Here is a 15657-nt window from a genome sequence, read left to right as displayed (position 1 = left end):
GTTACCACACGGAGTCCCTGCCTGAGGGATTTCAGGATAAGGCGGCTCGTAGTTTTTGTTTTAGTGGGGTATTTACATTTTTACAAAACGCAGTGTCCCAATAATATAGCTTTTCATACAATGACTTTATTTTACATTTGAATAAATCTGTTTCTTAACTTCATAGTTAACACAACAGAGAAGAGAAAACCCTTAAAACATTAATCATTATTGTCTATATATAAAGAACAATCGTTTGGGCCACCATGCTGACGTTTATTTAATTTTCCATTAATGATAAAAAAAATGATTTGACCAATTTACATAGCACTAAAACATGTCTATAATATGCAAGACAAGCAAATGTTTAATCAGCTCCAAGAGAATGTTGTTTGTATACCGTTAAGCTTGAACACAATGTAATTCGTCCTACTCCGTGTGAATTAGGATTAGGAAATCTGACAACAGGTACAGAATTCCTCTACAGCATCTAGCATTAAGCCCAATATGACACTATTACTTTAAATCATACTTCACATAGGTTAAAATCCAGGTGCATTACTGTATGAAAATATTTCATTAGTCCCTGTTGTAGAGTTGAATTTACATAGGGTTTTGATTAATGAAAAAACAATGTCTTTTTTCTATTTTCTGTTTTATACAAAAGGGAGAAGAAAATTCAGGGAATCTTGCTAACAAAACGTGGCCTATTCAGTACCAACCACAGTTTTCACACTCATCAGGGCCTTGGCATTGGCTTTAAATATCAGTGTTATTTTTAAATAATGCTGACTCCTTTATGGTGACCAAATATCACTTTCTGCAGAAGTACTGCCACACTGAACGTGTACAAGGCGCTTGCTGACCTCATGTCACTTCATGTTTAAAACATGAATAATCTCCATATCATTTTATATACAAAACGACAAAATGGTGTTCATAAATGGACAAAACCAACACAAATGTAATAAGAGTCAGTGTGTGTGTACACGTGTAAAAGAGGGACGCGGTCTACGTTAAGGACAACATCTGCACAGAATACATGTATCTATGACAAAAGTTCGCTGTTCAGCTGAGGAAAAGACAACTGTGGTTCCGATCTTTAGCTCTGTGCTGTCTGCTCTGTCTCTGCAGTGGAAGTGTGTTCTGTTGCATCAGGTGTGTGTGCAGGTTGCTCCTCAGGGCTGTCTGGTCCAAGTCTGCAATGAGGCACAACTCAGTTGATCAAAACGGATCACATGGATTCATATGAAAATCCTCGACATGTGCTACTATTGTTGACAGCGTAGTGTATATATCTGGTTCTAGAGATTTTCGTTTCGTTTTTAATATTCATAAAAAGATGGCAAATTACCCATCACCCCATTTGTATTTTCTTAACATAATAATGGGGACAAAGTGTTGTCTTCCATACATCAGAATCATCAAGCACACAACTTTTGTAAAGTGTTTAATAAACTGCAGCAAAACATTTTAATTAAGGAATAAAACATACATGCATCACATGTGAAATTTCCACTGTTACACTGTGTAATGACCACATTTTCTTTGGTGGATTAAAAATGTTTTACAAAACAGTTGTTGTGGAAATTAAGGAATTACATAGATATATGCTTTATTCATCCCAAAGGATACCAGTCTAGCACCAATGTCACAATGCTTCCGTGTGAGCAAAGCCATCATGAGCTGCGATATAAAAATTGGGGGCGAGGGGGAAATTAAATATCATTTACCTGTCAGTGTTCTGGGACTTGTGGTCCTCTAGCTCCTGTTGCTCTGTAGACTTTGGGTTACATTCAGATTCAAACACTACATCCTTTTTCTCACCTTCAGACTCTCCATTCACCGGTTTGGAATCTAGTGGGAAATCAACCACAGTGGTGTGAATCCAAACTGAACCCAAGCAGTTAAACCGTCAGACAACAAATACCAGTTTTGTAGTTCATTATTACATCCATTTACAGATTTTTTTTTTTTAAGTTTACTGGGAACCAAGTATAAAGCCACAACAGAGTTTACAGTCAGAAAGAAGCATAATATAATGGTCACATGGTCAAGACAAATCAGAGGTGTACACTTGAGGATAACAACAGTGGAAATTGCAATTTGAAATTCAGCTAAAACCCAAAGACTTTATAGGAGTCAAACATCTTCATGACATAGGCTTTGATGTCTTATGTCACATAGCTGAGCTAAACAAAAGCTGGTGGATGAATGAGGTCTGTGTAGAACAGCAAAATCATTCAAGAATCATTCACGAGTTGTGCTGGAGGTTCACCTGTGATTGGTGTGTCTATTTTATCCTCCTGGACCTTTTCATCCGGTTTGGGCTTATTTATCTCCAACTTGCCAACAAACTGAAGTTTTAATTTGTTGTAAATCTCTGTAGCTTTTTCCATGACTGCACTGCTGGCCTTGTATCGGCGGATCTGAAGGACAAGCAGAAGCTGAGGTAAGATCATGGTGAATACTTCTGACCAAGTCAGGTTTTACAGTACACTTTACCCTGGTGTAAAATAATTTTGAATGAACCAATTGTGCACAGAATCAATTGTTCCATCAGCACCACATTTAGAAAAATAAGACAAAATCAAAGTTTCCTTCAGTATTTCTGTCTCAAAGCTCTAAGAATTGATCAATAGTCTACAACAGCATATAGAGCATTTGAAATGTATTAACTGAATTGCTTAATACAGCATACATATAAATACTATAAAACACATAATAGTTCAAAAATATTTCAAATCAAACATGTAGAGCTGACCTTTTTGAGTGTTGTGATGACATCAGAGTTCTTTTGTAGGATTTGACTGGTGACTTGTATGGACCCGAGCTCCTCCAAGGCCTGTAAACATTTCTCTATGTCCTGAGATTTGAAAAGCAGAAAATAAGTCATAGATACAAAGTGTTTCAAACGGGAAGGTAAACACACACACAGTCCTACTGCGTGCTAGTCAGAAATTTGGCATCTTTAGCATCAAGAAATAGCATCCACTCACTGGGTTGTCCACCTTCAGTGCAAACTTAATGTCTGTGTGAAGCTTTTGCAGTTTCTCTTCTGGAGATGGCTCTGCGGAGACAGAAAACAAGCAAGGCACAGAACGATCAGAATACCAGACCATCTACACTTGAGAAGCAGGTGTAGGCATTAATAAGCTACTACAAGTCCCGCCTGATAGGGCTCTGTGTAGTTACCTTTCTTCTTCTCCACCTTCTTCTCAGGAGGACGCTCAGGTCTTCGTCTCAGCTTCTCAGGCCTAGACCTGAAGAAGAGAATAAGCGGTTTCCATCAAAATGAATCAACAGCCAAGCTCTGTGCTAAAGAGACCGAGCACCCAGCCAAGCTCCTCACCTCGGCCTGTGTTTCTCTTCAGACCTCTGTGCCGCCTTCTCTTTCCTCTCCTTCTTCTCCTTCTCTTTCTTTTGCCTGCTTTTCTGGCTGTCTTGACGTTTTGCTGATTTTTTCACCTAACAAATAAATAAACAAACAAATAAATAACGCTAGGGTTTTACGCGGCAGAATGCTAGGGGCGGCGTAAAACAAAATCACACTTCCTGGAGCCGGCCTTGCCTCAGCGGGCGAGTCGGAGTCCGAAGGCGCGGGGATGGGGGGCGGCGGCGGCTTCTTGGACTTCTTGAGCGGGTGCTCGTCCACACCCTCGTCCGAACTGCTGCTGCCGTCGCTGCCACGCTGCTTCCCCTTGTTCTCCTTCTCCTTCTTCCTCTTCTCCTCCTCCTCCTTCTCCCTCTCCCTCAGCCTCCGCAGCTCCTCCGCCTCCTCCTTCTTCCTGCGCTCCTCCAGCTCCCGCCGACGCTGCTCGTCGCGCTTCTTCCACTCGCTGATCCGGTCCGGCTCGCTGTCGCTGCAAGCGACCAGTTCCGGGTTTTACAGTGTACACATTAAAAGCACTGCTGTAGCCCGTTTTAAGCCAGGGCTTCCCCGTATTGCCTATTTGGATCAAACAGGTGTTCGAACAGGTGCCTTATTACATGTTCGAAACAGGTGCCTTATTACGTACTGGCATTATTCTAGCTATTTTTTAACGTATTCCTTCCCAAACTCCTTCACTTTTGTCAGCTGCAACACAACAAGAATCGGTAATGATAGAAGCTTATGGTGCACCTGTCACTGTCTGAGGAAGAGGATGCCACTCTCTCTGGTGCTGGCTTGGGTTTCCTTGCGCGAGGCTTTGGCGGTGGCTTGTCTGAAAGCAAAACCAGGTGAGAGTCATACCACATGCTGTCATGTTCATCTGAACTAACCTTATCAGAGTTATTACAGTCCAATAAAGGAAAGGCTGTGAACGTCACCGAACCATTAAGTCAATCGTAAAATTAAGACGACCACAGCTGGCCTCACCTTTCTTCCGTGCCTGTGGGCCCTTCCGGGGTGGAGGCTCCGATTCAGAGTCTGACTTGGACCCGGACTGAGATTCAGAACCGGAGAGGGCTGGTCGTGGCTTCACATCTTCCGAATCACTCCGGTTTCCCTTCCGATCAGAGTGGGAGCCTGACTCCGAATCGGACTCTGTGGATGCTTTCTGAAACGACCCACAAAACCCACCAAAGTAAAGCATTCCACTGTGAATCTAACCATAAGCTTCGAACATGACCATGCGGTCCCGACCTTCCGCCTGCCTCTGGCCACGGGCTTCCTGCCGCCTCGACCACCTGAGTCCTTCTGCGGGGTGAAGTCCTGGGGAATACACACACAATATAATGGAACGTACACTGTGATGCTAAAAACGACTAAAATACAACAACTAATTACAATTAATGCTCCTGTTCTCTTCAAACAGTGGCAATGGCTAACTGCTGGTTGAAATGTCAGCAAACCAATTTTGTTTTGATTTCACAACAGGACATTTGATATAATCAGTGATTTTTGAGACAGGAGGAATTATGTAGCTGAGCGTAGTGAAAACAAACATCCCAATATTGGGTAAATAGAAAGATGTTTTGCATCTACATGCTAGAGGAATTATTTTGAGGTGTGGTCACAGACATATCTAAACTTAATCTAGGTCGACCTGATGACCTGGGACTGCAGATATTTTGCTGCATTGTGGCCTTATGGGACTAGAACAGGCCAGTCCACAGATTCTTAGATGGCAAAAAAAATAATTACCTGGTCGCTGTTTTTGCCTGAGTCCGAGTCTGAGCTGGGTGAAGGTTCTGGCTCAGAGGGTGAACCGCTCTCCTCTTCATCTCGGTCACTGGACGACGCTTTCCCTCTCTTCGCTGGGGGCCGCTACAGAAGAACAACCCAAGAAGGTCAAGAAAAAAAAACAAAAACACACGAGCTTTCAAGCAAAATCATATAACACGTCTGCATAACAAATACTGTAGCTTGGTGGAAGTGTAGAGTGGCAGCTACCTTTGCTGCTGGAGTCTTCCTCTTCACTGCCACTCTCCTCTGATCTTCACTCCCTGAGTCAGAGTCGTCACTTCCTGTTTCTGCCTTTCTTGGTACTACTACTTCCTCCTCGTCTTGTGCGTCACTTCCTGCTGGAGCTTCATTGTCTTCACTCTCAGATGAGCTCGCAGCCTAGTGGAGAAGCAAATTTTGACATGGTGAAAAAAAATTAAGACAAAGATTATATATTTATTCCTGCAGTGAATATTGGACATTTGAAGTATACATTACAAAAGACATTCCTAACAGGTTCCTTAAATTATTAGGCAAACAACTGGACTAAATTTCCCAATTGTAGTTGAACGACCAAATTTGCATTGTATATATTACAATGACAATGAAGAAATTCTAAAAACAAAAAGTTAAATAAATTCATTAGCCACTACAAAAAGTCATTACTACCCCACAAATTTTATTGCACATGGTACATTCTTGATTATTCCACATGAAAAATCAACAATAACAAACATGCAGATGATGCAGTTTGTGATGTGTTCAGCAGAAGAGAGGAACATTTACCACAGGTGCGCTGTAAGAAGCATGAGGATTGTTTTGGATTTCCCACAATCCCTCATTAAATCCTTTCCTTTTGTTTGGCTTCCCATACCGATCCTGGTACTTATCATAGGCAAATAGGTCTTTTGGTGCAAGGAAAGCTCTATATTTAGAGAAGCAAAGAAGTTCTTGTAGTGCCATCTCATCGCACTTACATGCAAAATAATAGTCCTATCTACCATTTTGCATGCATTTACTGATGAAAATAACTTTTACACAAGACATTTCCAAAACTAGGCACCATATTAACAGCAAGAGAAACAAAAACAAAAAACAAGCTGGCTTTGCTAATTGAAGTGTTAAAGACTCAGAATACCCTCAGAAACATTTTTAATTCACCATGCTAAATTAAATTAGTATTAAATTATGAGTACTTACGTTTCATGAGTCCCAAAGAAAAAAATTGGGATTTTATTAGGTGGAGGTTTCACAGCGCCTTCAGCAACTTCTTCAATCTAGAAGTGACAGTTAACTAGGTGATTAGTTAACTAAATGATTAATTAAGAAAAAGCACGTATTAAGAGAATATAACGAAAGTCACAATACACATCAAAAGATAATCATCTGTAACAGCATGACGATTCACAAAAATACAAGAAAACGCATAGCTAATAGCGCTGCAATAAGAGTAAACTAAGGGTCACGTTTATTCTGGATCGGAGGTCTGAGTAAACTAAGTGACATCATCTTGAAAAAGAGAAATTAGGAAAGTAAGCAAAAAACAGAAAATGCATAAAGAATGTGAGAATTTACATACAGATAGATGAACTGAAAACAAACACAACTTCACAGCTACGGCGACTCTCCCTTCAGACTCCAGAAAAAACAAAATGTAACCATGCTAATGACCCCCAATATAACAAGACAAAGTAAAGTGCATTTCAAGATGATGTTAAACGTTTTTTAAACAGTTTCATCCCCACTGAACGCAGCAGTGTTGCTATCTGAGGAGTTCATTACTCAGGCCAACCAGCCATCCTACCTGTTAGTGGCGACCTGCGGATATTAATAGAACAATGTTCTTAGTCCAAATGAAAGTATGCCTGGTTAGACTACATAAAAGGAGAGGAGCTGCAGATACAGCAGCACCAGGCGTGGTGTAACAGTTAGAGGAGCACAGCAGAACCTGAGGGGGGTGTGAGGGGCGCCATCATCCCGCTCACACCGCTCACCCAGCCCGCTCACACCACCTTCTGCTGGGCTTACCCGGGCCGGCCAGTGCGGGTACCCCTTCATTTTGGCGAAGACGAGATCCCCGGGCCGGAAATTATGTGGCATGTCCTCGCTTCTTTGTGCACCGTCTCTATTTTCTTCTTAATTTTAGCGCTGTTTATCTCCCTGCAGCCCGTTTTCAACCCGACACAGGACCTCTACAACGCGAGGTTAGGCGGTTGGTTCCAGCACCAGCTTCCGCTAACTGAGCGCAAGAACGGATGTCCCGCCCGCCGCTCACCACCCATAGGTCACATTGTCTGTCAATCTTTGCCCTGGACCAATGAGAAATTACAATGTGTATACACCGTGGACGTGCTCGGATTATTATCATAATTAAGTAATATCATTTCAAAGCAACGAAATTCAAGAAAAAAATTGCACTAAAGGTCAGTGATTTTTGTTAGCAAATATAAGAACTCTTAAAGATGAGATTTTAAATTGTTACAACAATGTAAAGATGTCAAGTAATATCTAACTGAGACTACATCCAATAAATATCAAAATCCCTGACAGTTGTGTGTCAGGAAGTAGTCGTACACGATGGTTAATAAAGTTTAGTTCAGTGGCGTTTGGTGGACTGAAACAGTGGCCCTCCACTTCAGATCTGGGATACCCATGCACTTTACGATTGGGAATTGTTCTCGCTTAACTGATTCAAAGTTATAATGTCATTATATAATTCTCAATAATTACACATTTCTGTAATGAATAAGATGTGCTGACTGAGGGGGCGCGACCTACCTGTACAGAGAATGGACTCCTGGGACTGTGTTGAGAACACGACCAGGCGTTTGTATTCAGGTGTGCTCGTACAGCCCGGCCGCTGGAGGGCGCTGTTTCCACTCACGGGGCGCTCCATTTCCTGCAGAGAAGGCGCTTCTTCCCATCGATGTAAACAGATTACTATACGTTTTGTATGACTTACAAAGCATCTGTTTTCTTTTCACACTACCAGAATAAAAATGAAGAAGTTTTTCGAAGACATCAAAAAGGATATGAAATTCAAATCAGCGGGGCCCGGGAAGAAACTTACAGATGACACAAGGTAAAAAAAAAAAAGTAATAACGGCTGTCGGCCAGCTTTGACAGTCCCTGTCTCGCTATATTAGGCTGCATCGCTCAGACTCTTACACCTCAAATTATTTGTATTTGACTAGATCACATTTGCCTAAGACTTTTTGGAATTTGATGCATTAGGTCATGTCTATATTCGTCTAATATTAATAACTGCGTTTAGCAAAGCCAAGAAAGAAAACAACACTTTACATAACTCCTTCCCTCGGATTCTCTCAAGTATATTTTCTCCGTATAGGCGATTATGTCAATGTCATTTATGTCACTTATATCGCATGTAGCTACTAGTTCCAAAGCGGGTTATGTTATTAGGCATAACAGTAAACCAACAGCACAGAGCTCTGTTTGGTGTTGACATTTCCAGCCCCAAGCCCTCGGCCCAGCGGACCGGCAGCCAGGAGAAGCCCCGCCATGCGCCCACCGACAGCGCGCAGAGGGCCGGTGCTGCAGCCCTGGAGAGAGTGGAGCAGCACCACCGCCCTCGACCCCACACGTCGCAGGATGCCATCAGGACCCAGGGTGAGTGGGTCTGGTGTTGGGAGCATCACTGCAGCCCAGCTTACCTTCGTGACGAAGGAAAGGTTTTTGGTAATCAAGCTCTTTGGTTTCAGTGAGGAGGGAGCTGGAGGCAGAGGCAGCTGCCACTGCAGGTGGACATCCGACCACAGACACTGAGGCAAGGGTCAACCGTCGTGCTCGTTTCTCTCTTCCTTCACTTCTTTCACTTTACGATCCTGATCAGTTAATCTGTTGTTTTTTTGTCCTTGTCCAGGGTTCCAAAGTTGCGGCGAGGGACTCCCAGTGTTTCTCTGTATCGGGAGTGTATTTCATCTGTCCTCTCACTGGGAAGACTTTGACAAAGAGCGAGAGAGAAGTTCACATCAAAGAGGCCATTCTTCTGGTGGGTTTATTTACAGTGCCTGTACAACTCTGGAACCACTCTGACTTATTCCTGAGGATACTTCGATCTTTCTTGTAGAGATACTCGGAGAAGCCAGTGGAGGCATCCATTATGATGATCCATACGTTCAACAGGGACAGGGAGAAGGTGAAAGCGGCCGTGGAAATCATCAGCAAGTGGGTACCAGAAAGAAAAAGCTCATGATTCTGTACTGAACCAGAACGCTGCATCTCATTCTCTCAATACAACACTGCAGGTACATTGACAACATCTGTAAGAATCCATCAGAAGAGAAATACAGGAGGATTAAAGTGAGCAACAAAGTGTTTCAGGTAAGTAAGTCTGAAAGGGAGATCAGGAAGCATGGCTTTGACTTATTTCATCTGATCTTTCATGCAATGTGTGTCCTTCAGGAGAAGCTCAAAGGGGTGGAGGGTACTCGGGAGTTCTTGCAGGCTCTGGGATTTGAGAGCATCATGCTGCCGTTGGAGGGCCAAGGTAAACAAATCAACACACTATCGTGGAACTGAAAGCCTTGGTAATAATAATAAATTATATTTAAAAGCGCCTTTCAAGTGACCCAAGGACACTGTACAATAGATAATAATAAAATAAAAAAGGTAAGTGCACATACAGCTTAAAATGACCATAGAGACAGATACATAGTATCATCCATATGCTAGTTTAAAAAGATGAGTTTTGAGTCTGGTTTTAAAAACATCTAAAGATGAACAAGCTCGCAGTGCGTCGGGAAGACTATTCCACAGCTTTGGACCCACAACACAAAATGCTCCATTTCCAATGGTGCTTAGCTTAGTATGTGGGACCTCGAGCAAATAGAGGCTTGAGGACCGAAGAGTACGCACTGGAGAGTATGGTTGCAATAGACTACTTAGGTAAGAAGGGGCAAGGTCGTGCAAGGATTTAAACACCAACATAAGCAATTTGTACTGTATTCGGTACTTTACTGGAAGCCAATGAAGACGACTTAAGACTGGAGTAATATGCTCCCAAGATCTTGTATGGGTCAGTACCCTAGCAGCAGAATTCTGCACATATTGCAACCTGCTCAAAGCCCGAGCAGAGAGGCCACACAACAGAGCATTGCAGTAGTCAAGTCTGGAAGTAACAAATGCATGGACTATAGTCTCTGCGGCAGTGAGAGAGAGGAAAGGGCGAATCCTAGAGATATTTTTGAGATGGTAGAAAGCTGTCCTACATGTGTGGTTGATACAGTGGGGAAAATAAGTATTTAGTCAGTCACCAATTGTGCAAGTTCTCCAACTTAAAAAGATGAGAGAGGCCGGTAATTGACATCATAGGTAGACCTCAACTATGAGAGACAAAATGTGAAAAAAAAAAATTGAGAAAATCATTTTGTCTGACTTTTAAAGAATTTATTTGCAAATAATGGTGGAAAATAAGTATTTGGTCAATAACAAAAGTTCATCTCAATACTTTGTTGTATATCCTCTGTTGGCAATGACAGAGGTCAAACGTTTTCTGTAAGTCTTCACAAGGTTGGCACACACTGTTGCTGGTATGTTGGCCCATTCCTCTATGCAGATCTCCTCACGTTTCATCTTCATTGCCCTTGCTGATGGAAGGAGGTTTGCACCCAAAATCTCACAATACATGGCCCCATTCATTCTTTCATGTACACGGACCAGACGTCCTGGTCCCTTTGCAGAGAAACAGCCCCAAAGCATGATGTTGCCACCCCCATGCTTGACAGTTGGTATGGTGTTCTTTGGATGCAACTCAGCATTCACTGTCCTCCAAACACGACGAGTTGTGTTTTTAACAAATAGTTCTACTTTGGTGTCATCTGACCATGACATTCTCCCAATACTCTTCTGGAACATCCAAATGCTCTCTAGCAAACTTCAGACGTGCCTGGCTTAAGCAGGGGGACACATCTGGCACTGCAAGATCGGAGTCCCTGGTGTCGTAGTGTGCTGCTGATGGTAGCCTTTGTAACGTTGGTCCCAGCTTTCTGCAGGTCATTCACTAGATCCCCCCCTTGTGGTTCTGGGATTTTTCCTCACCGTTCTTGTGATCATTTTGACCCCACGGGCTGAGATCTTGCGTGGAGCCCCAGATCGAGGGAGATTAGTAGTGGTCTTGTAGGTCTTCCATTTTCTGATTATTGCTCCCACAGTAGATTTCTTCACACCAAGCTGCTTGCCTATTGCAGATTCAGTCTTCCCAGCCTACAATTCGGTTTCTGGTGTCCTCCGACAGCTCTTTCGTCTTCACCATAGTGGAGTTTGGAGTGTGACTGAGGTTGTGGGCAGGTGTCTTTTATACTGTTAACGACTTCAAATAGGTGCCATTAATACAGGTAATGAGTGGGGGAAAGAGGAGCCTCTTAAAAAAGAAGTTACAGGTCTGTGACAGCCAGAAATCTTGCTTGTTTGTAGGTGACCAAATACTTATTTTCCACCATTATTTGCAAATAAATTCTTTAAAAGTCAGACAAAATGATTTTCTCACCTTTTTTTCACATTTTGTCTCTCATAGTTGAGGTCTACCCATGATGTCAATTACAGGCCTCTCTCATCTTTTTAAGTGGGAGAACTTGCACAATTGGTGACTGACTAAATACTTATTTTCCCCACTGTATACGAGTCAAACGATAATGTAGAATCAAAGATTACTCCGAGATTTTTCACTAGTGTTGAGGTAGAGACAACAAAAGCAGGGATACAGACAGTAGTGTCACTAAGCCTCCTGACAGTAGCAGGAGAAGCAATTATGATGGCTTCAGATTTATTATTATTTAAGCTCAGGAAGTTCTCAATCATCAAAGCCCTCACATCAGTTAAGCATTTCAGCAAGGCACCAGGTGGTAAGCTGTGGGATGGTTTTGAACAATTATATATCTGGACATCATCAGCAAAACAGTGAAACTGCAGCCCATGATGTCACCAAGAGCAAGGATATACAAAATAAAGAGCAGGGGCCCGAGAACAGAGCCCTGGGGGACACCATGTGACAAGGAGCATGTGTCAGATCGAAAACCTCCCATTGAAACAAACTGCTGCCTACCAGAAAGATACGATTGAAACCAAGCTAATGCAGTGTCAGTTATACCAACCGGGTTATTGAGCCGAGTTAGTAAAAGGCTATGAGACACCGTATCAAAGGCTGCAGTAAGGTCCAACAGTACAAGAAGACTCAGCAGTCCTTGGTCAGCTGACATCAGCAAGTCATTGCCAACCCTATCAAGATCAGTTTCAGTGCTGTGATTCCTCCTAAAACCTGATTGGAAGACCTCAAACAGATGACATGATTGAATATGTTGTTAACTGAGCAGCCACTGTTCGCTCCAACAGTTTGGCAAGGAAAGGGAGATTAGAGATGGGCCTATAATTTGCGAGGTTCTCAGGATCTAAGCCAGGCTTCTTGAGAACTGGAGTAATAGCTGCCAGCTTCAAAGAAGCTGGGACCATTCCTGAACTAAGTGAAGCATTGATAATATTGGTAATAAGAGGACAGATAAATGGAGAACCTTTCACCTGCTGTGTAGGAAAAGGGTCTAATTGGCATGAAGTTGCCCTTGGGAATTTAATATTTGAAACAAGCTGTTGATTTACCATATTGAAGGTAGAAAAATAGCTGCTGCTGAACTGAGGAGATAGTTGTGGAATGTTTAGCCTGGTTGCAGAGGGCTGGAACTGGGAGTAAATTGTAAGTATTTTGTGATTAAAAAGTCCATGAACCGAGAGCAGAGTTCAGCTGAAGGAACCATAGGGAAACTTTTCACAGGTTTCAATAGGCTATTAACAGCAGAAAAAAAGAGCTCTAGGGTTACTGTGGGCACCAAGAATAACACCAGAATAATAGTGTTTTAGCTTCCTGAAGTTAATGTTGCAAACACTGCTGGGACTGCATAAGCAGATACTGTTTATGTGGGGATAGTGTTGAGAGATGTAACAAGATCTCACATTTAATTGGTGTTTAATTGATTGATGTGAACGGCGCACCATATGTCATCTGTACTTGTTAACAGTTTATTGCCCTTGCTTTAGCCAGGCTTTATGGTTAACAGTTTATATATACTGTTCCTGCTGGTAAACATTAAACTTAATTTCCATTACCCATTTAAATCCATTGGCAAAAAGAACTAAAACAGTACTTTGAGAAGTTATAAACGTGGCCCTGTTGAATTTGTCTTTGTGGTTTTCTGTGTTCTCTAGAGGGCGATGAAGAGTTCCTGGTACTGCCAGAGCAGGATCCTGAAGCTCTGGAGGAGATGAAGGGGAAGAAGGAGAAGCTGCAGAACGGAGAACCCGTCCGAGCCAGGCTGGACCGCCAGCCGCAGGCCTTCAGACCCTCCCAGCACGCCTCGCGTTTCGAGCTGCCCCCGGACTTCTACAACCTGACGGCAGAGGAGCTGAAGAGGGAACAGCAGCACAAGTATGGACGCAAAACTAATAGTTCTGTTTACATTTCTCAGGGAGCATCAGTCAGCACAAGGTTTTATGTTCTGGTTCCTTCATTAAGGATTACAGAGCTTTTAATTACCAGCTGAAGATGTGTTCCAAGATAAAATAAACATCTGCATAACATTGGAATCCCCTAACAATTTGAAAGTAATTTTATCACAAAACTCTTGGTTAATTCAGCCAAACAATCTGGTACCCAGTTCATCCTTTTAGGCCACATCTTCAGTTATTATTCCTTTATTTGATCTGTATTTATGTATTGACACCAGCTTTATGATTCTCTAATGGCTATAGTTGCATTAACCTATAGTGTTCGTATCCAGAATAAGTGTGCTACTGAAATCTCATCATGCTCTGTGAAGGACCGTCACCCTTGTCAGGATAGGTTCCTCGTCTTGTAACCCTGAAGTGCATGAAGGAGTTTAGATTACAACCGAACAAAGAACTTGCACTTACCCGTTTCACTTTCTCCAACACATTTAATTTCAGAAGTGATCTAGTTGAGAGAAACAGCATGCTAAGAACAAAAGCTATGCGAGAAAAAGATGAGCAGCGAGAAAGGAGGAAATACAGCTACACCCTCCTGAGAATCCGGTTACCAGACGGCAATTTACTACAGGGTGAGAACTACAGGCCTGTTTACTGTTTTGCTGTGAGACTAACGCGATTTTGAAAAAATACATCAAGTCCATGTAGTTATTCTTAAGTCTCAAATTTATATTGTAACTTTTGCAGATAAGTTTTTACTTACCATCAGAGGTGGGTACTAGCTATATTTACCCAGGGACTTGTACTTCCATGGACATAGAAATTTCAGTGCTTACTTTGATAAAGTGTAGTCATAAGGACTCTAGTTTGACACTTAGCTGAACTATTCTACATTCTTTTATTCATTAATTGAAGTAACACTTGCACAGTACTTGAGAACACTTTTAGTATACTGTAGTCACTTACACATACAGGGACTTTTCTGGCTTGGGACAAAGTGTCAGCGCTGTACGAGTTTGTACGCGACTCGTTGGAAAATGGCTGGCAGCCCTTTGAACTCTTCGCTCCTGGTGGCCAGAAACTGAGAGAGGATGAGGACATGGCACTGAACGAATGTAATCTTGTATGTAGAAACCAGCAGATCTCCACTCACTTTGACACAATAAACACTACTAAGATACACCCCCCCCCCCCATTCTTAGCCAGGCCGACATCAACCGACCGGTTCGTCATTTACTGGACGCGTTTCCTCTCATTTCCCCCAGATCCCTGCAGCTCTCCTCAACTTTGCATGGGACCCTGCGGTCCAGGCAGACGTTGAAGCAGCCGGGGGACGTGGTGGTTCGGTGTTGAACCCCGAACTTCTGGAGAACATAACGACCCTCAGCTGAATGCAGGCGCCGTCCACCCCCCCTCTCCGCACGCTCTTCTGTCCTGGGCCTTTTCCCGCTCTTCTGACCGCACCACATTTCTCTGCCGGAAGCCCATCCCTGAGGTGCCCGAGCATCCTTGAACGCGCTGATGGGGTGATGAAGCCACCCGGGTTCGTCAATGGGCTCCTGTGCGCACGTGCAGCTGCTTCTCAAACAGAGCAAAGCACGGTCACGTCGTTACCTAAGCAACGAGTTTGCCTTTAAAAGAAAACTTAAGTATTAAGTTTATTGTATATGTACTAGAGAATAAATTATTTTCTGCACTGTGATGCTGCTGTACAAATGGTCCATTATCTTTATTTGTATTTTACCACACCAAATGCTGTTCCAAATATGTTTTTTAAAACAAGTCCATTAAACATGGAACAGAGTAAAGCACTGCTACAAAAAATAAAATGTAAAATCTACGTTCTTTTTACAGGCAACAACTCCAGCTTATGTGGATGTTTCAGAAAGAGTTTTAAGTGGAAAACTTTCATGTGTTTACCTCTTACCATTTCAGAGGTGCATAATTTTAAACACACCCTTGATCACACTGATCTGACAAAACCAAGACAACTGCCGACCTCCTCACAAAACACTAAATGTCCATTCCTTTTTTCGAGAGAGCGAAAATAGAACACTAAACTGTCAATTATAAAAATT

At 42.6% G+C, this 15657-nt stretch overlaps 2 protein-coding genes across 2 annotated transcripts; one reads left to right on the top strand and one right to left on the bottom strand.

Moving 5' to 3' along the window:
• Positions 1-106: 106 nt before the first annotated feature.
• Positions 107-7376, bottom strand: hdgfl2 (HDGF like 2). The gene is made up of 16 exons (XM_077024502.1): positions 7157-7376; positions 6329-6405; positions 5915-6053; positions 5357-5527; positions 5108-5230; positions 4607-4675; positions 4340-4520; positions 4103-4184; positions 3551-3842; positions 3332-3447; positions 3175-3242; positions 2979-3049; positions 2744-2845; positions 2258-2408; positions 1713-1836; positions 107-1178 (listed from the first exon to the last, which is right to left on the bottom strand). Exons 1-16 carry the CDS (start codon positions 7226-7228, stop codon positions 1082-1084), a joined length of 1935 nt encoding a protein of 644 aa, XP_076880617.1. The 5' UTR covers positions 7229-7376; the 3' UTR covers positions 107-1081.
• Positions 7377-8024: 648 nt separating this feature from the next.
• ubxn6 (UBX domain protein 6) lies at positions 8025-15655 on the top strand. The gene is made up of 11 exons (XM_077024498.1): positions 8025-8210; positions 8604-8758; positions 8851-8915; positions 9012-9140; positions 9219-9316; positions 9397-9472; positions 9554-9638; positions 13343-13562; positions 14081-14211; positions 14554-14702; positions 14845-15655. Exons 1-11 carry the CDS (start codon positions 8128-8130, stop codon positions 14968-14970), a joined length of 1317 nt encoding a protein of 438 aa, XP_076880613.1. The 5' UTR covers positions 8025-8127; the 3' UTR covers positions 14971-15655.
• The last annotated feature ends 2 nt before the right edge of the window (positions 15656-15657 follow it).

The sequence above is a fragment of the Brachyhypopomus gauderio genome, chromosome 12 (genome assembly GCF_052324685.1).
Source record: "Brachyhypopomus gauderio isolate BG-103 chromosome 12, BGAUD_0.2, whole genome shotgun sequence".
In the NCBI taxonomy this organism is placed as follows: Eukaryota; Metazoa; Chordata; class Actinopteri; order Gymnotiformes; family Hypopomidae; genus Brachyhypopomus; species Brachyhypopomus gauderio.
Note: the sequence above shows the minus strand (reverse complement) of the source record. Positions and strands in the feature narration are given on the sequence as shown.